General features: G+C 33.9%; 2 protein-coding genes across 12 annotated transcripts; one reads left to right on the top strand and one right to left on the bottom strand.

The window, feature by feature from the left end:
• The first annotated feature begins 1,415 nt into the window (after nt 1-1,415).
• Nucleotides 1,416-10,161, top strand: LOC106153713 (C-terminal-binding protein). Of its 8 annotated transcripts, none has more exons than XR_015332176.1 (11): nt 1,416-1,488; nt 1,772-1,958; nt 2,134-2,291; nt 2,625-2,769; nt 3,922-4,128; nt 4,647-4,745; nt 5,589-5,714; nt 6,602-6,733; nt 6,971-7,141; nt 7,357-7,577; nt 9,053-10,161. XR_015332176.1 is itself a non-coding variant. In XM_013527757.2 (11 exons), exons 2-11 carry the CDS (start codon nt 1,901-1,903, stop codon nt 9,080-9,082), a joined length of 1,278 nt encoding a protein of 425 aa, XP_013383211.1. In that variant the 5' UTR covers nt 1,416-1,488; nt 1,772-1,900; the 3' UTR covers nt 9,083-10,161. The 8 variants fall into 8 exon arrangements, 7 of the variants coding, with proteins under 7 accessions (XP_013383211.1, XP_013383212.1, XP_023931800.1 ...); XM_013527757.2 differs by lacking the exon at nt 2,625-2,769 and adding an exon at nt 2,826-2,970 and having other exon boundaries at nt 7,357-7,508; XM_013527758.2 differs by having other exon boundaries at nt 7,369-7,508.
• A 449-nt stretch (nt 10,162-10,610) lies between these two features.
• On the bottom strand, nt 10,611-19,900 carry LOC106153712 (pseudouridylate synthase 1 homolog). Of its 4 annotated transcripts, none has more exons than XM_087002437.1 (17): nt 19,854-19,900; nt 18,375-18,701; nt 17,834-17,922; nt 17,423-17,516; nt 17,138-17,206; nt 16,530-16,596; nt 16,127-16,227; nt 15,860-15,887; nt 15,507-15,585; nt 15,020-15,065; nt 14,747-14,840; nt 14,494-14,564; nt 13,633-13,677; nt 13,004-13,078; nt 12,710-12,780; nt 11,909-12,035; nt 10,611-11,345 (listed from the first exon to the last, which is right to left on the bottom strand). In XM_087002437.1, the coding sequence occupies exons 2-17, from the start codon at nt 18,687-18,689 to the stop codon at nt 11,319-11,321; spliced, it is 1,398 nt and encodes a 465-aa protein (XP_086858563.1). In that variant the 5' UTR covers nt 18,690-18,701; nt 19,854-19,900; the 3' UTR covers nt 10,611-11,318. The 4 variants fall into 4 exon arrangements, with proteins under 4 accessions (XP_086858563.1, XP_013383206.2, XP_086858564.1 ...); XM_013527752.2 differs by having other exon boundaries at nt 19,694-19,887; XM_087002438.1 differs by having other exon boundaries at nt 10,611-11,131; nt 19,694-19,887.
• Nucleotide 19,901: the final 1 nt, after the last annotated feature.

Here is a 19,901-nt window from a genome sequence, read left to right as displayed (position 1 = left end):
TAATTTTGGGTTTATTTTAGGAAAACACAAAATAAATCTGAGGTGATGTTGCATTATGCCGACAACATGTGGTTTTCCTAACTGTAAGTTTCGGTCCCGTTATCGTGGTTCTGAAGACAACCGCCATTTCTATCGTGTTCCCAAGAAGCCTGCCATTTTGCGCGAGAAGTGGCTACAGGCCATTGGAAGAACTGAGGACACCATTGTAAGCCAGGTACGTCATGGTAAAATCAAAAGAAGCATGGACACTTTTACATATCTAATTGGATGTCTGAATGCTCGAAGTAGTTAACTATATATGAAATTGTGATAGAATATGTTGTAATGCTGGTAACCTATGGTTGCTTAGAAAGTTAGTTTGTCATATTGCTTGATGATAGATTCTAAACATTTCTTGGAAGTATGATGTTATAGTGATAAGTTTTAAAATAAGGATGTAGGCTGTTAAATTCCATATGAAAAATGATACTAAACTTGATTTTTTCATCTTTTTTAATTTTATTCCTTTTCTCTTTCTCTTTTCTCTCTTTTTTTTCATTTTTGTTGCTGAGAAATGAGATTATAATTTTATGCATACATATTGAACTTTATCTGGCCGAACCAATCGGTGTAATTTTTTTTTAATTGCAATTTATATTCATTGAGGCATAGGATCAGTGCTAAGTGCTAATTTTTGACATAAAATGCACTCTGTTGTGCAATCAAGACTGACCAAGTTCATGCATATTGGGAACATATTTCATGACCTCCAGGCATTGTTTTTCCACAAATGTAGCTTGGTTCTGTATTTCTTCACATAAAAAGCAAGGGTTTATTCATACTAACTTTTGACAGTCCTTTTTTTTAGGGAATTGTGCATTTTGAATAACATTTTTTAATTTTTCTGAAGTCAGCTTGTGGACAGTAACTGTTTAAACATATCAAACTGAAACAAGTACAATTCATTTTTTTCTTCATCAGACTTATTTATTGCAAAATTTCCCAAATAACATCTAAATTCCAAATCCATTTCATGTTGCATTATGGCAGCAACATGGTATTCCTCTCTTTAAGTTTTGCACTTCTTATCTCGAGACTTCACCAGATCGTATTTGCTGGTAAGATCCACATTGTTGTGTTAGTGACATTTGTTTGGTTGCATGCATGTGATGCCATTATCATTGTCCTTTATTTTATTGTAGATTTGTCCCTAACTGTCAGTCATCATTACATTATTTAAATTCATTGATTTACTGTTCATTTGCATGTCTTTTGATATCATTAGAGTGCTTATAAGTATGAAGATGGTATAATTGATTGTTTTTTTTTTGTTTTTTGTTTTTTTTTTTCAAAAATTTTTTTTGTTTTTATTTCAGCCTTTTTGCATGTTGTATAATGTCTAAATATATAAATGCGCATGCTATTCTGCTATTTAGGTTTCCCCCCTCACGTTGCTGTTGTAAGTAGTGCACCTCCTACAGATCAACCAACGAGTCAGCCAGATTTCAGGTAGGGGTATTTTTGTATTTTAAAAGAATTAAATGTGATGTTCAAGTTGGAAACAAATTTAGGGTGGGAATTTGTGTATTATACTTGTGAAGACCATGAAAAGAACAAATTTGATTAGAATCAAATACTTCATGTATTTATCATAAGTATTTGCGGACTTGATTTACAAAATGCTTGAATGACATAATCCTAGGAATAATATGCTTATGAAGCCATAATTGGATAGAGGTCGGCTGCATGAACTTTTTATATGAATAAGAATCTTCAAATTCATGTTTTACAGCTCCGCGTTTGCAGTGGTCATTTCAAAGGTGGCGAAAAGCGTGAGGGTGACATTCCAGTTACTGACCCTGACGTTGATACTCCTGTGACAGTGGACCTGCCTCAGTCTGCCACTTCAGCAAGAAAGCACATGGACAAAGGCAAACCACAACTCCCCATCAAAAGACCAAGATTTGATAACCCCACAAGTAAGGGTCAAGTTCACGTCTTAATGTTGAAGATGGAAATGGTTTTATTTTTGTATGTGAGTTTTCAATTAGATCTTTACATTTAGCATGTTTCTACATTCCAACATTAAATATAGTTTTATCATTAACCAAAACCTAATTTGTAGAACACAAATTAATTTTAAACTTTCCATAGTGTCTATCCGAGGACCAATTCCCAATGGGCCTATGCACCCACGTCCCCTTGTGGCTTTGCTTGATGGTCGAGACTGTTCAGTAGAGATGCCTATACTGAAGGATGTAGCAACAGTAGCTTTTTGTGATGCACAGTCAACAACAGAAATCCATGAGAAGGTAAGAATTTGTGCGTGAAGGAGAGATTTTTTTATGCTATTATAATATGATGGCTTATGGGGCTAATGTTTTGGAGAAGTTTGACTGGGTGTATTGTGAGTTAATATGTGCATGGCTAGTGTTTTAGATGAATATATAAAAGAAGACCAACATTGTTTTAAACAACACAGGAAAAAAAAGCCTGAAGGGGAGAAGAAAATACCATCATTTCAGAACTAAAAAAAGGATACTGGTCCAAACTCAATTCCTGAACATTTATAGAAATACACAGTGCGATACTAATAAAATAAGCCAGCAATGTGTATGTTGTGTTTCCCTGCTATGTTGTTCCAGGTATTGAATGAAGCTGTTGGTGCTCTCATGTGGCACTCCATCACTCTAAGAAAAGAGGATTTAGAAAAATTCAAGAGCCTTCGTGTGATTGTTCGTGTTGGTAGCGGCCATGACAACGTGGACATCAAGGCTGCTGGGGAGTTAGGTAAACATTGGGTTTCCAACTATTCATGCTTTTGTATCTCCTTCACAACCTTTCAGGTTCTGAATGAAGCTGTAGGAGCCATGGTTTATCACCACATCACACTCAGTCGAGACGACCTGAAGAAATTTAAAGCCCTACGGGTCATAGTGCGTTTGGGCTCAGGTTATGATAATGTGGATATAAAAGCTGCAGGCGAACTAGGTTGGGATTATGTTATGTGATAACAGTCTCCTCTTCTGCTAGCGGCAATGTATTGGTAGCATGTCAGAACCTGCCGCTTGCTCCCCAACCCTCTGTGTCACTGAGGTGCATGAAGATGATTTTCAATCAAAAAAATTGCTGATTAAGAAATATAGTGCAGTTCATACATGATCTCAATTGAAACAGAATGTTATCTGCATACCAATAATTGATTTTGTATATCATTTGCCAAATAATTGTTGATTGATGATAATTAGCATTAGTCTTTTTTTTTCCTGCTTAATACAATTATAATGGTTGGTTTCATTTTAATAATCAACTACTTCTTGTCTGTGTTCAGCAAAGTTTCTAGAATAGTCTCCCACCCTTTCATTTGATTCATTGCTTCTACCAGTGACCTAAGGCATACAATTTGTTACCTCTACTTTACAGTAGAAAAATGTATTAGAATTGTTGCATTTATGTTCATAGGACTAAGAGTTGGATGTTATCAAAAGTCCAACTACAAAGTCTTGTAATATATATGTGCTGCGAAAATGAAATACAATGATTCAGCACCCATGGTTATCCCCTTCAGCTTTGGCTCTCTTGTTTGTGCTTCTATGCATTTTTTGTCTACATTCATTTTATTAAATGATTATTTTATGACAGTTTGGTTTATACTCACTATTAATTCAGTCACATCCAGAGTTTGAAAGTCCAGCTTTAGACTGGCTGTCTGCAATGTTTGTCTGTTTTGTCCTTGTTTTAAGGATGGATTCTGACAAATAGACAATCAACTTTTCCCTGAATAGCAGGGGTATTTATATTACAACTGAATGCCAGTTACTTATAATAATAATAATAACAATATAATGTGCTGGTACAAGACAACTATATATATATTTGTGATGTTTTGATGTGGCATAAAAAACTCTTGCCAACACCACTAAACTGATAATATTTTTGAAGGCATTGCTGTGTGTAATGTTCCTGGCTATGGAGTAGAGGAAGTTGCTGATTCAACAATTTGCCTTGTACTAAATCTGTATCGCCGTACCTACTGGCTTGCCAATGCACTGAAGGAAGGGAAAAAGATATCTGGTCCTGAAGGTTTAAAGGAGGCTGCCACAGGATCTGCACGCATTAGAGGAGACACACTAGGAATTGTTGGATTGGGTAAGTCCTGTGTTTGCTTTTATTATTTTTGTTGTAATCAAGTCTGTCATACTTTTTTACCATATGTAGTATATAAGAACATAAAAAATGTCCACTTAGGTTGTTACTTATTATATTTGCCAATTAGCTTTATTTGTTTACAGATGATTAGCTTAAGCCTGGTTTCACAAAATTCTTTTTTTTTCCTTTTTTTATTATTTTTTTTTTTTTTCAATTATTTTAGTTACTGAGGTTTCGTAGGTATGTTTTGTTTCACGAAAATTTAAGTGGTCGTCAGCTTGGTAGTTTGATCATACAATAATAGGGTTATTGAACACAAACTAAAATGGCTAAAAGCCATCTGACCAGATTGTCTGTATGCTAACAATGGCAAGAAAATTCTTGCTTGTGTTCAATAATCTTATTATTATAACTGAGTTTAGTTAAGTGAACATTTTAATTTAAAACACTTTGCAAACATTGAAAATTTTATTTTTCAAAACTGAAAAAAAAGTGTTATGTTCATGATTTTTTTCCAGGACGAATTGGAACAGCAGTAGCCTTGAGAGCAAAAGTATTTGGATTTAATGTTATATTCTATGATCCGTATCTGCCCGATGGAATAGAAAAGTCATTAGGTAGGGTATTTTATTAATATTTTGCAAATATATTAATGTGAGGAATGCCACCTAAAAATTGGGTCCAAATTTGTAGAAAATCATTTTTCAAACCATTTAAAGTCATCATAACTCTTCATTTTGGCCAAAAATTGGATTTTCCTGGAAAAAACGGCAATTTTCCCGTACTTACCAATGGTCAAAGACCCCATTCCAGCATTCAAAGTTAATCCAGGGTTTTTTTCCTAAACATACGGTTTTTTGTTAAAATCTCTTAAGAGATTTTAACTGATGGAGCTCTCTCTGACATTGCAAAGTCACTGGTGACCTACTTAAAACCGCGGGAAAAGCAGACAACAACAATACTATATAAGATTCATGAGATATATTCGTCTTTTTGTTAAAAATGCATTTATATCCACAATGTGTGCCATTCTGGGCTTCTCGTTTTCCGATGCACTGTACAAAAACTCGCAACTTACGTCTGAGGGTTTCCCCGCCATGTTATTTTGGTCTCGAATGAACGCGAGAATCCGCGTGACACCATTACGTCATTAGCAACGAATGCCTTGATGACTGGGAAGAAAAGCAACGGAAGCCCCATTGACAAGCACAGATTTTAGTTTTACTACAATAACGGCTGTTTTAGTGGTAAAATACAATAGAATATATTTCCATGCGTTGTTTACAATGTATTCCATGCGGAATTTTGAATCTCAGAGGAAGAGTTATTATTGCTTTAACATTTAATCTGTGTAATTTTTTATGTAAAAAATGTGTATAGGTTTTTCTAGCTCTTTTTGAATATGCTATAATAGTTATGTGGCAAATGTGATAATAAAATTAAATTGATTTACAATTCAGGCATCACCAGGGTATACACACTGCAGGACCTTCTGTTCCAAAGTGACTGTGTGTCACTGCATTGCAATTTGAATGAACACAACCATCACCTGATCAATGACTACACTATCAAACAAATGAGGCCAGGTAATAAGAACATTCTTTCATCAGGAAGTTAGTGTGAAAATGGGATTATTGAGAATGGATTGAGGAATCTATTTGTATGTTGCCCAAGTGGAAAGTTTTTGTTGACTTCCAATTTGATGATTAGTAGGAAGTACTTTTAAATCACTGATAAAAAATCGAATTAAATGGGATTCATGCAGATATGTACAGTTAGTAGTCAAAAACCTTTTTTTAAATGGGGACATTTTTGACTGAAAATGTGTTATTTCACCATATTGTTACAAGAGGGAGATTAGTTCTCACCAGTTGGGTAACACACACACACACACACAGAGAGAGAGAGAGAGAGAGAGAGAGAGAGAGAGAGAGAGAGAGAGAGAGAGAGAGAGAGAGAGAGAGAGAGAGAGAGAGAGAGAGAGAGAGAGAGAGAGAGAGAGACCAGTGCATCTCTCTCTCTCTCTCTCTCCTCATTTGACACTCACGGGTCTCAATCTGTCCTAGAACATGATGTTTTTCTCTTTTAATGAAAATCTTTTCTACGACATTCTGAAGGACTTCCCAAAAACAGTCCTTGTCTAGGACATTCTGAAGGACTTCCCAAAAACAGTCCTTGAACTATTACATTCATTACAGAACAACATTAGAACTGTAAAAAAAAATACACCAAATGTTGTAGAATAGATTGAGAACTGTAAGTGGACATTTAATGAGACAAATTTTCACAGGGGCTAAGACGTGCAAATCTCTCAGAGTGGTTGTCAGATGAAACAAGCCAGCCTATGTTCTCTCTCTCTCTCTTGCCTGATATGGGCGATTTTCCATGTAGTTTTCTGTATATTTTGATTAAATAAGAAGAAATAAAAAAAAATGAATGAATTCATTTTTGAAGTATTGTTACGTTGTATTAGGTGCATTTTTGGTAAACACTGCTCGTGGGGGACTGGTAGATGAACATGCCTTGGCTGCAGCCCTCAAAGATGGACGAATACGAGCTTCGGCTTTAGATGTGCACGAAAACGAGCCATTTTCTTTTACTAATAGTAAGTATATAATTAAATGCAAGTTTATGAATTGACAAAAATGTCTCACATCATGTCTGACATTTCTGCTTGTTCTGGCATGCTAATTTGTCTTTTTTTATGTTGCCTTTTTAGGTGAGTTCATATGTGCAACATAAGTTGTATTTACTTTTATTTTTTTGTAACAGATGTCATCTTTCAAGTAAATGTGTCCACTAGCCCTATACGTGACCACACCACATTTTATATCTTCCTCAGGCCCACTGAAAGACTGCCCAAATGTCCTGTGTACACCACACTCTGCATTCTTTAGTGATCAAAGTGTTACTGAACTGAGAGAGATGGCTGCTGGAGAGATACGGCGTGCTATAGTAGGACGTATTCCAGATAGCTTGCGCAACTGTGTCAACAAGGAGTATTTCACTGCAGGTGTGAAGTTTTTTCTTTAACCAGTAAATGCCAAAGCAGATATTGCACTTAGATAAGCAAATAGAAAGGGGGTTTATATCAAAAATTTCATAAAACTCATTTGTATAGTGTAAAGGCATTGATGCAAAGGGTTTCATATTTTGTTTTTTAGTTTGTAACAAAGGTTTTATTGAAGGGTGTTGTTCAGTTGATCCTACCATTTGCTTGTATTTCAGCGTATCCAGCAGATGGTATGAATGGTTCTGGATACCCATACAACCCTATGAATGTCCACTCTACCACCATTGACCCACACCCTGGGGCTCATGTCACTCCACACAGCACCTTGGGGGATGCTAACCACCTTTCCAAACCTGAAAGCTCAGAGGTACATTAACCCTTTTCAAGACTGTTGGAAAAGACAAAGAAAACAACTTCAAATAAGTAGGGGATACAAGTAAGGAAGAGATACTTCATCTGTTGAAAAAGCTAGCATCATAAAACATTTCTTATTTAAAAAGATATATCATGATGCCAGGCCACAATCAAGCTAGATGAACCATATATACCTCAAGTCTTTTTGTGTTGTTGAAAATTAAAGCCTAATTTTGATATGAAGATAGAAACAGTTGGCAATGAGATGCAATATGTGGCGGAAAATCATGGTAAGATTGGATTGTATCTGCTGTAGTTGTAGATGCAAGGAAAAGAGAAACGAATATGAACACAGCAGCTAGAGCTAATGTAAATGTTTATCGTATAATGTTGACAGTGTGAGATCACATCTGTAGGTGCTTTGCTGGCTAATTGCTGCAATCTGTTTCTCAGGTGTATAATGTATGGAGGTTGGCCCAGGATGCCATTTTGTATTATAGTGTAGTAGATCAGGTAGAGACATAAATGGTGCAACGGTCAACGTTTGGTCAGTTACTATGAAATATCCAGTACATTCATGTTACTTCATCTTTGATATAATATTTATGTAACAAAAGCAGTTGAATAAGGATAATACAGCATTTTTTCATGTGGAGAAAGTAACTGTCTTTTAGCCAAGCTATGTTTATGAGAATTATTTGCTCATTTAAGAAGGAGTTGTTAGGTTATCTAGTTTAAGGAGCTGTTAAAAGGAACTGCTAGCATGCATTTCATATGCCATCCTAACATTCAGTTGTTCGGAACATAGCAGGGCCTCCTAGAAAGTGAAGAAGCTGAAAAAGTATTGGTTTATTGCCTTACATAGATTTCATTTAAGACATGTTATGTGATTTTGATCTGTAATTTGTGTTAGAACATGTAGCTTTTGTGTTTCCTTCCTGGAGATCACCGTTTGGGTTGTATAGCACTGTCCAGGTCTTGTAATAGTGTGTAACCTTAAACAGGCTCCAAGTGCTTTTAGTTTCCTTTATAACACTTGAATTCACTTATATGTGTTGATGTATCCAAGCTAAGTACTGATTGACGGTAAGCTTGCTCTTATTGACTTAATCGAAGTAATGAGAATACATATATATATATATAAATGCTGATTCAGTTAACATGAACTTGGGTTTCAGGAATATATCGCTTTAAATTTTTTTAACTGATTCATATTAGTATAAATATGGTGAACACAGACATTGTATAACATTGTAAATGCTGTTAACTTTGCTTTATCTTTTGTGAAATAAGGATGCTAATTAGGGAAGTTGAATATCTTGGTATTAGTATCCCATGCCTTGTTTTGCCCTCTTTGATGAGGTCTTGTATAGAATTACCATGTAACTGAAATTACACTGACAAACTCGTCAAGTTCTGTGGAACAAAAGTTATTTGATTTTTTATGCATAACAATTTACTAAGCATATGCTGAGAGAAATTGTATTAAAAAATGCAGGTGTCATGTTGAGTACTTAAGCTAAACTGTGCCTCCTAACTTCTGTTTCTATTATTCAGGTTGATATGACATCAAATATGAAAAGATAACAGATGGACACCTCACCGATGTACTGTACATTCTACTCCTTGGAGTTACTAGCAAAGTGTTTTGATGAGATTGTATTTTGTACTTTAAGAAAAGCTGAATAGCTAATGGAGGCTAGTCCGAGTTGATAAAGATCTAACAACACAATGTTGGTGTTGATGCGTCCAGGAGAGATTAAAGATGAGAAAGACCAACTGATTATATGGTTTATTATGGAGTTAAACAATGTGTAATATTGAGAAAGAATGTTAACAGATATTTAGCTTCTACTAAGCTTGAAAGAAGATCAACATTACACAAAAACTACTGGTGTAATCCAGAGAAAAATGATTATTTAGTAGAAACTGATTACACTTATGATTTAATGTCATTTGTTGGCATATATGTACTATGTCATGTATTAAATTAAGTACAATATTTTTTGGCTTCCCAGATTTCTTTGCAAGCAAAGCATCTAAAGTATTGATCAGTAGGAATTTTCACTAAAACAGGGCACTTGAGGCCATGATTTCACAATTTATTAAAATGTCCAATTTTGTGTATGATAACATTTTGTTTGCTTTAATATCTTACTATAATACTTAGTTTAATCTGCAGACAATCAAGAGTTGAATGCAACTCCTTTGCTTTATATGCAAGTTTATTCTGCTTTATCTCCCAGCACTGCAATACTGCAAAGAAATCTGGGCAACCAAGACATAGATATTAGTAATAGTAATGGAATATAAGTTGATAGTTTCCGTGTAGGATTTTCAGAAACTTCTGTAGTGAACACTTGTAAAGAACCCAGCTGCAAGAGAGGAGTGTGCAGTGTTAATACAAAAGGTGTGATCAGTGTCACTGGTGCTCAGCACACATGTAGCCATCATCACAATATGGTATCAGTTTACATTATTATTATTATTATCATGCAGCTGCATTTCTGTTCTGAACATATTAATGACGAAGTCTGTTTTATTTTGTATTTGTGTTTAGCATTGAAGATTCCCTTAGCAATTATTATTAGATTGTCAGTGTATTCATGATATGATCTTCCAGTTAGTTTAGAAGTCGAGGTTAAAAATAAAGCCTGTCCACAATATCATCCTTTTTTTCCTTTTAATCAAAAGCACTGTGTACAGTCAAAGTTTATTGAAGCAGTTTATTGACTGTGCTGCTTTATCTGAACTTGAAATCCAACACAAGATTTAAAATCTATTTTGTAGAATTATGATACGCTATTGAGGGATACTTATCAATGAAGCCAATATGAACTGAAATACTGAAAAATCTTTTTGTAACAAAATGCATGATAACCATTAATAAATGGGGTTCAGTTGTGGGGAGAGTCTCGGAATTCTTGTATGTGATATAGTATTATGTGCACACATCTCCCCTCCCCCATACTATTGCATAAGTTGAAGCTTGTCTTTATCTCGTTTGCAGTGTCCTTATCAATTTATGTAATATAAACTTCCGATGTACATGAAATGGCATGTTTGACTCCTTTTAACAAATTTATTTGCAGTTTTAAGTCAAATGAAATAACAATTTAGCTGAATAAATTTTTTATTGGCCCACATACTATATGCTCTAAAAGTTACACAGCTGAACACTATTGTTTATATGAAAACTAACCACATTAAACTGGACTGTAAAATTCTGACCATGTTTTAACTTATTAATTTGACCTTTATTTTAATTCAAGTTGATTTTAAAAATTAAAATTCTTCCATTTTCATCTGGAGACCAGGTCGTCCTTTACAGAGGGAGGCGCACTGAATAATCCTTTTCCAATGTCCTTAAAATAGCAATCCATTTATAGATAGTATGGCAATTTCAAGGGTGATGTCCATCTCATTAATATAAAGTTTAATAGATATAACTTAATATGATGGTTTCAGTTTGTCCTGGTTGACAATGTCATTTCTCTCCATGGACAATGTATGGACCACTGCACGCATTGCCAGTAAAAAATTGATGCGTGTTCTCGGGCACAGCACAAAATAGCCTTATGCCATTTCTATCCATTTTGTATAGGAATTTCTCCTGGTTCAAACTTTGTGAAATTTCTGGAAAAGGATGCATAGTAAATCTGAATTTCCATCATATGATGATGTATCTCCCCACCGCTACCACCAACAATAGGTGAACATCAAAAGTGCCCTTATACATATCTGAAGGCTCCAAACAGCTGCCCACCAAGAGATCCGCTTTTAGAAAGAAATTTCAGATTGTCACACTAATTGAATCTTGGACTTATTTTTCTTCGTTTTTTGATGCCTCCTACAAAGAAAGGATAGCAATATGAATAATATTTTGGTTATTTATAAGTTAATTGTAAACTGGGCTGTAAAAGCTGATGAACATACAAACTTGTACCTGCTTTGAAACTGTAAATAATGACCATTAGTCATTGTGTACCAGTTTTCTGGAGGCTTTTAACATGATAAACCATTGAAATAAATCATAAAGCAGTATAACAAAAATGTGAATATATGGCACATATATAAACTTGTGGTTAGACCTTAATAAGACGCTGCCAAGTAAAGAAAAGGAATGTTCCTATTATCATGAGTACAAAAAAAGTTGCAATACGATTATGCCAAAATAACATTCTATAAACCACAAAAACCCTATTGAAAAAAAATCTGATCAGAAATTGATAGTTCTAAAATTCCAGTTCCACCCAAGTCAGAAGAATTTTGAGAAACTAAAATCAAATTCTTCAAAAAAGTATTCAAATAAGTGACCTGCTTGACTTAGTAATTAAACCTAAACTGTGGATTGAATACATTTGATATCAATAGTGTTTGTGCCTGAGACTACCTACCTACCTACCTACCTACCTGTTTTTCCTTTGAAAATTCTTTTACTTTTGTCCAAACATCCCTAAGTTTTGGTGTTTCAACCCCATATTCTTCTTCTGATTGCATGAAGGTATGCAAGTGAAGAGTTTGTAGCCACTGTAACATGCTGTTTTCTTCTTGTCAAGGCCAAGTAAAACTTACACCCCATTTCCATAGATTAGATCGACCTACTTTAGATGGACCTAACTCCCTGGGGGTTCACGCTGAATAGCTGTCAGCCGGGCGGACACAAAAGTTAATTACCCCCTTACAGCTTGTAGTAGACGGGACGGACATTTAAGTCGGATTATCTGAAAGTAATCTAGTGAGACTCCCCGCGGGGATAGATCGATCTAAAATCTATGGGAATAGAGCCTTAAATGGCTTTAAACACTCAATATTGTAGTCAGTCTTAATTTAAATAAATAAGTCTGTCTCTTTCTCTCTCTGCTTAAAGTCCCTTGTATGCTGGGCTTGCAACCACTAGGAAGATGGAATTTTTGTTTATAAATAAAACTCAATTCATACAATTCTTGCTTACTCTCACCCTTTTTGGGGCTTTGACATTTTTAGTTTATCAACATCAATTTTATGCATTCCTTTTAATGCAATTTTAATTTTACAGCCTTTTACTTAATTACATATCAGTCAGGGTAGGTGATATTTGTTCTCTAAGCAGTTGCAAGTCTGGTGTAACAGAGGTTTTAGATAAATCAGCAAAACATTCCCATACCCAATTATATACTTATTTCATCCTTCCAGGATGTCCACAAAATAGCTCTTAGAACATTACAAGGATACGATTTTTCCTTCAGCTCTGTTTGAATGATGGTTGGATATATTTGCTCAGCTTTGAATTTATCCAAGTCCATCTGAAAATAAGAAATAGAGGTCACAACTGGTAGGGTCGTCAATATGTACCACCAGTCAAGTCTGTGCTTGAAAGGGGAACAATATGTAAATATTCATTTTCACCTGTCAACTCAATCATATGAGAATGAGGATATGAGGGGCACATGTATATCTACAATATGTCTTTTTGTTAAGCAAGATAATAGCTGTCTCATGTTATGTCCAACTATTATCACCACATACCCTGATATCTTCCCAGTCTAGTGTTTCATGGAGCCCATCTTTGCCATATCTTTTATTGTAGGCATCGTAATGAAGCTGAAATAAAAGTTTGATGTCATTGGGATAAATAAAAAACCATTATATACAAAATTGTATTAACAAAACAAGAGGGCTATGTGACTGATTACCACAATAATAACAACATCAAAACTGCATTAGTTAATATGTAAAAAATTAAGTAATCTCATTTAGAATGAATGAATGATTAATATTCAAATCATCTAGAAAACTGAAAACTCAATTTGCAAATGTTTTTAATCAATTTACAAAGGGAATTTGAGATAAGTCTTTGTGTAGAAAAGTTGGTGAAAGTACATTTTGGTGGATTTTGTTGTCTATAATTTGTCTTTAAAAATTCATCTGAGTGTATTCTTACAATTAAGTTTCTGGATATTTTGCATTTGCACTTACAGCCAACAACATCACTCACTTTCTTGACAAGTCAAAAATGAGAGCAAGAATGAGACTGAGAACAAGTAAGAAGAGAAAGAAATAAGAAATGAAAAGTGATGAAACCCATGATGAGTTATTGAAATTGTCACTGAAAACAAGTTCAACCAAAAACTCATATATCTTAAGCCAAGGCTTACCTTTTCCAACAGTAATCCTAATCCTGGGGCTTTAGGAATGTCCATCTTAAACACAAAGGATGATGTATTTTATTGTGAAATTTTATGAAATAATAAATCAATGATTTCTATAAGGCCAAATCTACTCTTTCAATAAAAACTAAACACATCATAAATGTACCAGCTATTTTGCATCTGAAACTAAAACCAGTCTCTCAAACTGTTACAGCAATGCGACATAACTACAGGCCTACCCAACTACCAGACTCGGCACCGAATGATCCTGAATTCATCGACAGATCTGACCACACTACCCGTTTTCAAGTTGAGTGTCAGTACGTGCTTCGGAATATAGACACAGCACCGCCCTTGCCTATTACGGGACGTGATACGATGATTCTGAGCAGGGTTGGAAAGTAGTGAGCCTCATCTCAAAATTTGTTCTGGGTTATGATAAGGTGAAGTATGTACTGACGCACACCTTGAAAATGGGTAGTGTGGTCCGATCTACCATGAATTTGGGATCATTCGGTACCGAGTCTGGTAGCTGGGTAGGCCTCAACTATAAAACATTGACAACAACCCAGTACTGTGGTACTGTTGTCTGCTTATTTTGCAGTTTTGGGGATGTTGTTGACATTCCCTGGTTATGCCGTCTAACTGTTTGTGAGGCCTGTTGATAACCCAGTTTATATCAACTTGTTAACAGATGCAAGGCAACAAAGAGGTCTCTACCTTATGAAAGAAAACCATAGTCACTTTGGAGTGAAAGTTATACTTAAAGATACAACACTGAAGGTAAAGAAATAAAAAAAAGTCTTGTCTTCAATTTAAAGTATTAGAACTTAATTATATCAAAAAGCTTCTGCCTAGATGACATACCTTTGGATGTTCAAATGCCTGTTGTACAGATTCTTTTGCAGCAAGCCCTCTCACCACAGCTATTGTCAATCCTGAAATACCAAGAGACAAACATCACGCAATCCCTCAATACAAATCTCTGGTAAATTCACTGTTTTCATTCAGTTTCAACATTTCTTGTCATGAAACTTGACATAATACATAACATAGAATGGTTTTTTTTTTCTGCTTATTACTGGTTCAAAACAAAAATCAACAGTCAACTTTGCCTTACCTATCATTTTTCTTATTTGATGCAACATGAAGCTTTGACCACGGACAGTCACAGTGATGAATTCTAATCCCTCTTGGACAAAAGGTTCTCCACACTAAATGCAATGAAACACTGTAAGTACAGCTGAACTAGACAAAAACATCTATATTCTATATAATATTTGTTTAATATTTTTCATAGTAACTGTTATTCTAATCATAAGATCTTTTACACAGGATCAAACATTTTCAAACTTTATCTAAATTAGAATACAGCCAAAGTTGATAGTCTCACCTGTATATCTATAATGTACCTCTTGGCACTGGGATCTGTTGCCTTTCTGGAAAACACATCATAATTTAAAGCAAACATTTATTTTACAGGATTTCACATTCAAGTATAAAACAAGTATGCAAATGAAATCAAGCAGGTTCACACCTATTTACAACAGTAATAAAAGATGAGTTTGTAACATTTCCAATGTAAAACTGAAACAAAACTTTGCAATTGCCAAATCTACCCATATACCAAAAAAAGCATATTTAGCCTACCTACAATAAAATCATCTAATTTTGATGAAAATTTAATAAATAAAAATGAAAATATAAGGGGCATTTGGTGGCCATTGTTATATATATATATATATATATATATATATATATATATATATATATATATATTAGCTACACAGTCATTTATGCACGCCAGAAAAGCATGCCTATAACTTTCATATATAACTATGTTCAAAACACAGAACACATGGAGATGTATCTGTACTTACTTTCCTGCTGTAAAGTTGTGGAAGTTATGAGTTCCTTTAAACATGGATAAAACTTCTCTTGCTAGTTTTAAACTGTCATCTTGAGGATAAAAATTTACATACTAAGGATTATTTATTTAAAAATTCAATGTTCAATGTTATACAAAAACAGTGGAATTACATCATCACAACTATATTCTAACTTCAGCATCTAGACTAAAAATTTTTTCATACTAAAATTAGTCAAAATTACCAAAAACTAAAAAATAAACAAAAACCTAATGATGTTCACATACTAAAATATCCAATTTTTTATATTTAATTATTGCCACAAACTTTCTCTGAATTCAATTAATATTAAACCTAACAAATACCTGAGATTTTGAAATCTTCTGTCACATTCTGAAAAATAACAAAAAAAATAAATAAATAAATAAATAAATAAATAAATAAATAAAATAAAATAGAATAAAATCACCTGTATGCCTTCTTTTGAAATTTAAATCTCTTCAAGTTTTTAGATTTAAGAAAAAATAGATTTTAATTTATCACAAATTTAAACAAGAAGTTATAATTTATAAAAGCCTCATTTCTATTTGATTGAATAATAATTTGTATTATTCTAAACAATGTTTATATACCTGTTCTACCGGTGTAAATGCATAAGTTGGCATCAAGTATGAGTATGTTCTGTTGTCACAATTATTCTTACTGTTGAAACCCTGAGTGACTCTCTTTATTGCTGCAGAAAAAAGGAATTTGAATTTTTTTATCCATTTTTTTATTCAATTTTTAATTAAAACTATCAAATAAACATTATCAGTGCACAGTGCATACCAGCATTAACAGTGTCAATAACTAAATACAGCAATGCCATAGATCAAACTCTCTTCAACATAAATAACTGATCAGAAATGGCTTGTTACAGAAGTGACTTATAAGAAAAAAGTTTCCATTTCATATCAACCATTTAGTAGTGAAAGAAATTAAATTTAAGACAATTTCTTGAAAACTATGCTATAATATGATATCATTTTTACTTACAAAACACCTTTATCTGCGCTGGAAGACGTTCATTAATTTTCTCAATGCAGTTTTCAGGAAGCAGCATCTAGAGCATTAAAAAAAGGGATGAGAGAGAGAGAGAGAGAGAGAGAGAGAGAGAGAGAGAGAGGAGGTAATGGCTTGATTATTTCAACAAGGGAAAATTAAATTTACAATTTTTCAGATAAATAATTTTGGAATCATTTAAAATAGATTTCTGTGTAGCATTTTTGTGCTTTTACTGAACGGAACAGAACTATTTGATTTTCAATAGTTTTGCTACCACTCAATAGGAATGTTCTAATTTTAAGAGTTTATTTCTTTAAAAATACAGTTTGTGTAAAATACAATATGCCAGGTTGAAATGATAGGCCACATTCAGAACAGTGGACTTAATAGTCCGAGGGTCAAATGTGGCTGCCCCACCTGAATGCTTCCCTACGGGGAATCAGTTCAGTGTCTATCAGTGGATTAGATGGCAAGGTTTTTAGTGAGTTGCCATAGTTGACCCTCAGACCAGTGAGTCCACTGTTCTGAATGTGGCCATAGAGTCATTACCCTAGTCACTTGTGTTATATAGATGTTGCAAGTAATCAGAATCAACAAACCTTCAAAGAGCACAACTGCATAGCTGCAGACACTCCTTTGTCTGTTCTGGCAGCTCGTTGGAATTTCATCTATAAGAAACATGATACAAACTTCAATACACTATCTAATAAAATTGACATCTTGAAATTAAAGAAAATGTCAGATGATCAAACAAGCACATGGTTTTATGACACACAACATTATCTTTACATTTGATTTCAAGATTATTGCTGAAAGGACATATTTTAAATAAATATGTAAATATCATTGCATTCGATCAGTTTCAATATTTGATGATTGCTCACCTTCTGCATTTCTTCTGCATGTTCCTCTGGAATGACTCCAGCCTTATACAGTGCTGATACCAAGTCTGTTTCAATAGTGGTTACATCTTTCTGGCTGAAATCCATTAAATTAAATATTGAAATAATAATAAAATATATCTACAATTTGCTGCTGTTATGTTATGGTAAACAAATGAACAACTGAAGTCACTCTAAGGCATATTTGGGTGTTCAGAATTGATGCAAAATCATTATTACTATAAACAAATGGCAAATAAAAAATATCAATTAAATCTTCAGGCTAGGGGCAATTCAGAAATAATCTGGTAATATCCCACAGACAGCAATTCTAAATGTGAAATTAGTTTGGTATCATCCATTCAAATATAACTATCCAAACTTTATCCAAACTAATCAAACTATTATACTAACATTTGCATCCCCATGTAGCCAGATCCACTATATGCCAGGAGTAGAGCCACCTTCCTTTTTCTTAAAATATTTGATGGGGAGGGATGATGCTGAAAATATTCATTCATTTTTATGGATACAGCAACCAGAATCAAGATCACTTGGCAGTCATCTCATCATACATATGTCATTTAGCACAGACACTGAGCTGGATACAAGCAGAGGTAATATCTCATCAGTGTTCAAAAGCACAGAATCCTACACATGTAAATACTTAATTACTAGTAATGCTTTTGGTAATGTCCACTAATATATGCCATGCGAATTATAATGCAGTGAAAAATGTTGACACCGTCCCAATTTTCTGATGATGTCTAATTATGTTGAATTATTTACTGGTGTAAAACATTTTATTTAACTCTACACTTTTAAATTATTACTCTGCCCCAGCACATATAAGCTGCCACAAGAAGCTAATATTTAAAAGGTTTGAAGAACAGCATGCATGAGCCATTACAGAAATTTTAGAAATAGAAGTAACCTATTGGAAAAACAAATTTACCTCATCTGTTCCTAATTTTGGAACTTTACAAGCCCTTTCGTCACCTTCCAAAGTTCTCTTGACAGCATGCTGAGTATCTGATAAATTTTTTATGTCAGTAGATTCATTACTGGGACTGCCCGTTTTTGACCATTCTCTACTTTCCAATGTTGAAGCTTTCTGTTTTTCATCAGATTTCTCCATGACAGTCAATTTACTGGGATCAACAGTACTTAGATATGCCCTCTGCAGTTGAAATCTTAAAAGTTTTCTGGGAATGGTTTCAAAAAAATATGAGAAAGCACCACATGATTTAAGTAGCCATTCTTGGTGCATCTCACATTACCCCTAAAAAGAAAGCAAATGAATTATGTGATGTTCTTCATTCATTTGATCCTGTTGAATCAAATTTGATTCATAGGACACATTCTGGAAACTGCATATTTCATTTACAATGTCTTACCATTTCATATATATATATATATACACACACACATTCATTTTTGCTTATCAATACCTATAGATAAACACTCATGAAATGGTATAGTATTGTCACAGTACTCAGTAGAACTATTCTTATCTGAAGATAAAGCACTTTAATTATTCAATATGTCCCTCACTACCATGCATATATTACCATCGTAGATATAAAGTTGGTCATAAAATGATTGCTATACTATTTGACATAAAAATAAATAGATAAATACATATCTATTGGTCTTTAATGCCATAAATAGGAAGGTTCAAATGGCAAGAGTTTACTGGTTGAAAAATTAATTTTAACAAAAAATAGGTACTTATAATAGGAAGTATACCCCCTAAACTTACAAGCGTTTGATTTTCAGGTTTTTCTGACCTTCTCTAATGTGTTTACTTAAAAATATTCAATGCTATTCAATTAGCAACCTCTAGCCCATTCTCATAGACTCTATAACGAAAGTTAACATCATTTCAGGGGTGAACATCTAAAAGTCAAGACAAAAATCCCAAAATGGGTCACAATTAATATGCACAATACAGTGCAACAACTTGCATACAGAGTCTTTTTTATTATAATGTGTATTCTTCTAGTGTACTGCACTGTGTATGGAACTTTTTATTATGTCCTTCCAAAATAATTTATTTTAAAAGCAGAGACACCCATCAAAGACAAAGTCACAAAAAACCTTGAAAATCAAAGACATATAAGTGACATGTATACGACTGGGGGCATTCTACATATATAACAAAACCTGTTCCTGTTAATTTTCTGGCGACAAGTTTCGATTCAATGAACCTCTAAATAATAACATACAGTACACATGTACTAAAAACGCTTCAAAATAATTATAATAAAACACCTGTGTACGTTGACAGTTTGTCAAATGGGCTAGATTTTCATCATCTTTGCAAAACGATTATGTTGAAATTTCTGACGATAACACAAGGTTTGCAATTGTGATGAAAATAACCATGATACTTCCACTATGTATGTGTCCTAACGCAATGGAGACATGTTACCATCACGGAGGCTGACATGAAAATGTAGGATTCTGGGATGTTGCAGTA

Source organism: Lingula anatina, chromosome 1, assembly GCF_051362555.1.
Source record: "Lingula anatina isolate TDL-2025a chromosome 1, LinAna3.0, whole genome shotgun sequence".
Lineage (NCBI taxonomy): Eukaryota > Metazoa > Brachiopoda > Lingulata > Lingulida > Lingulidae > Lingula > Lingula anatina.
The sequence above is the reverse complement of the archived record's forward strand: the minus strand, read 5'-3'. Positions and strand labels throughout refer to the sequence as shown.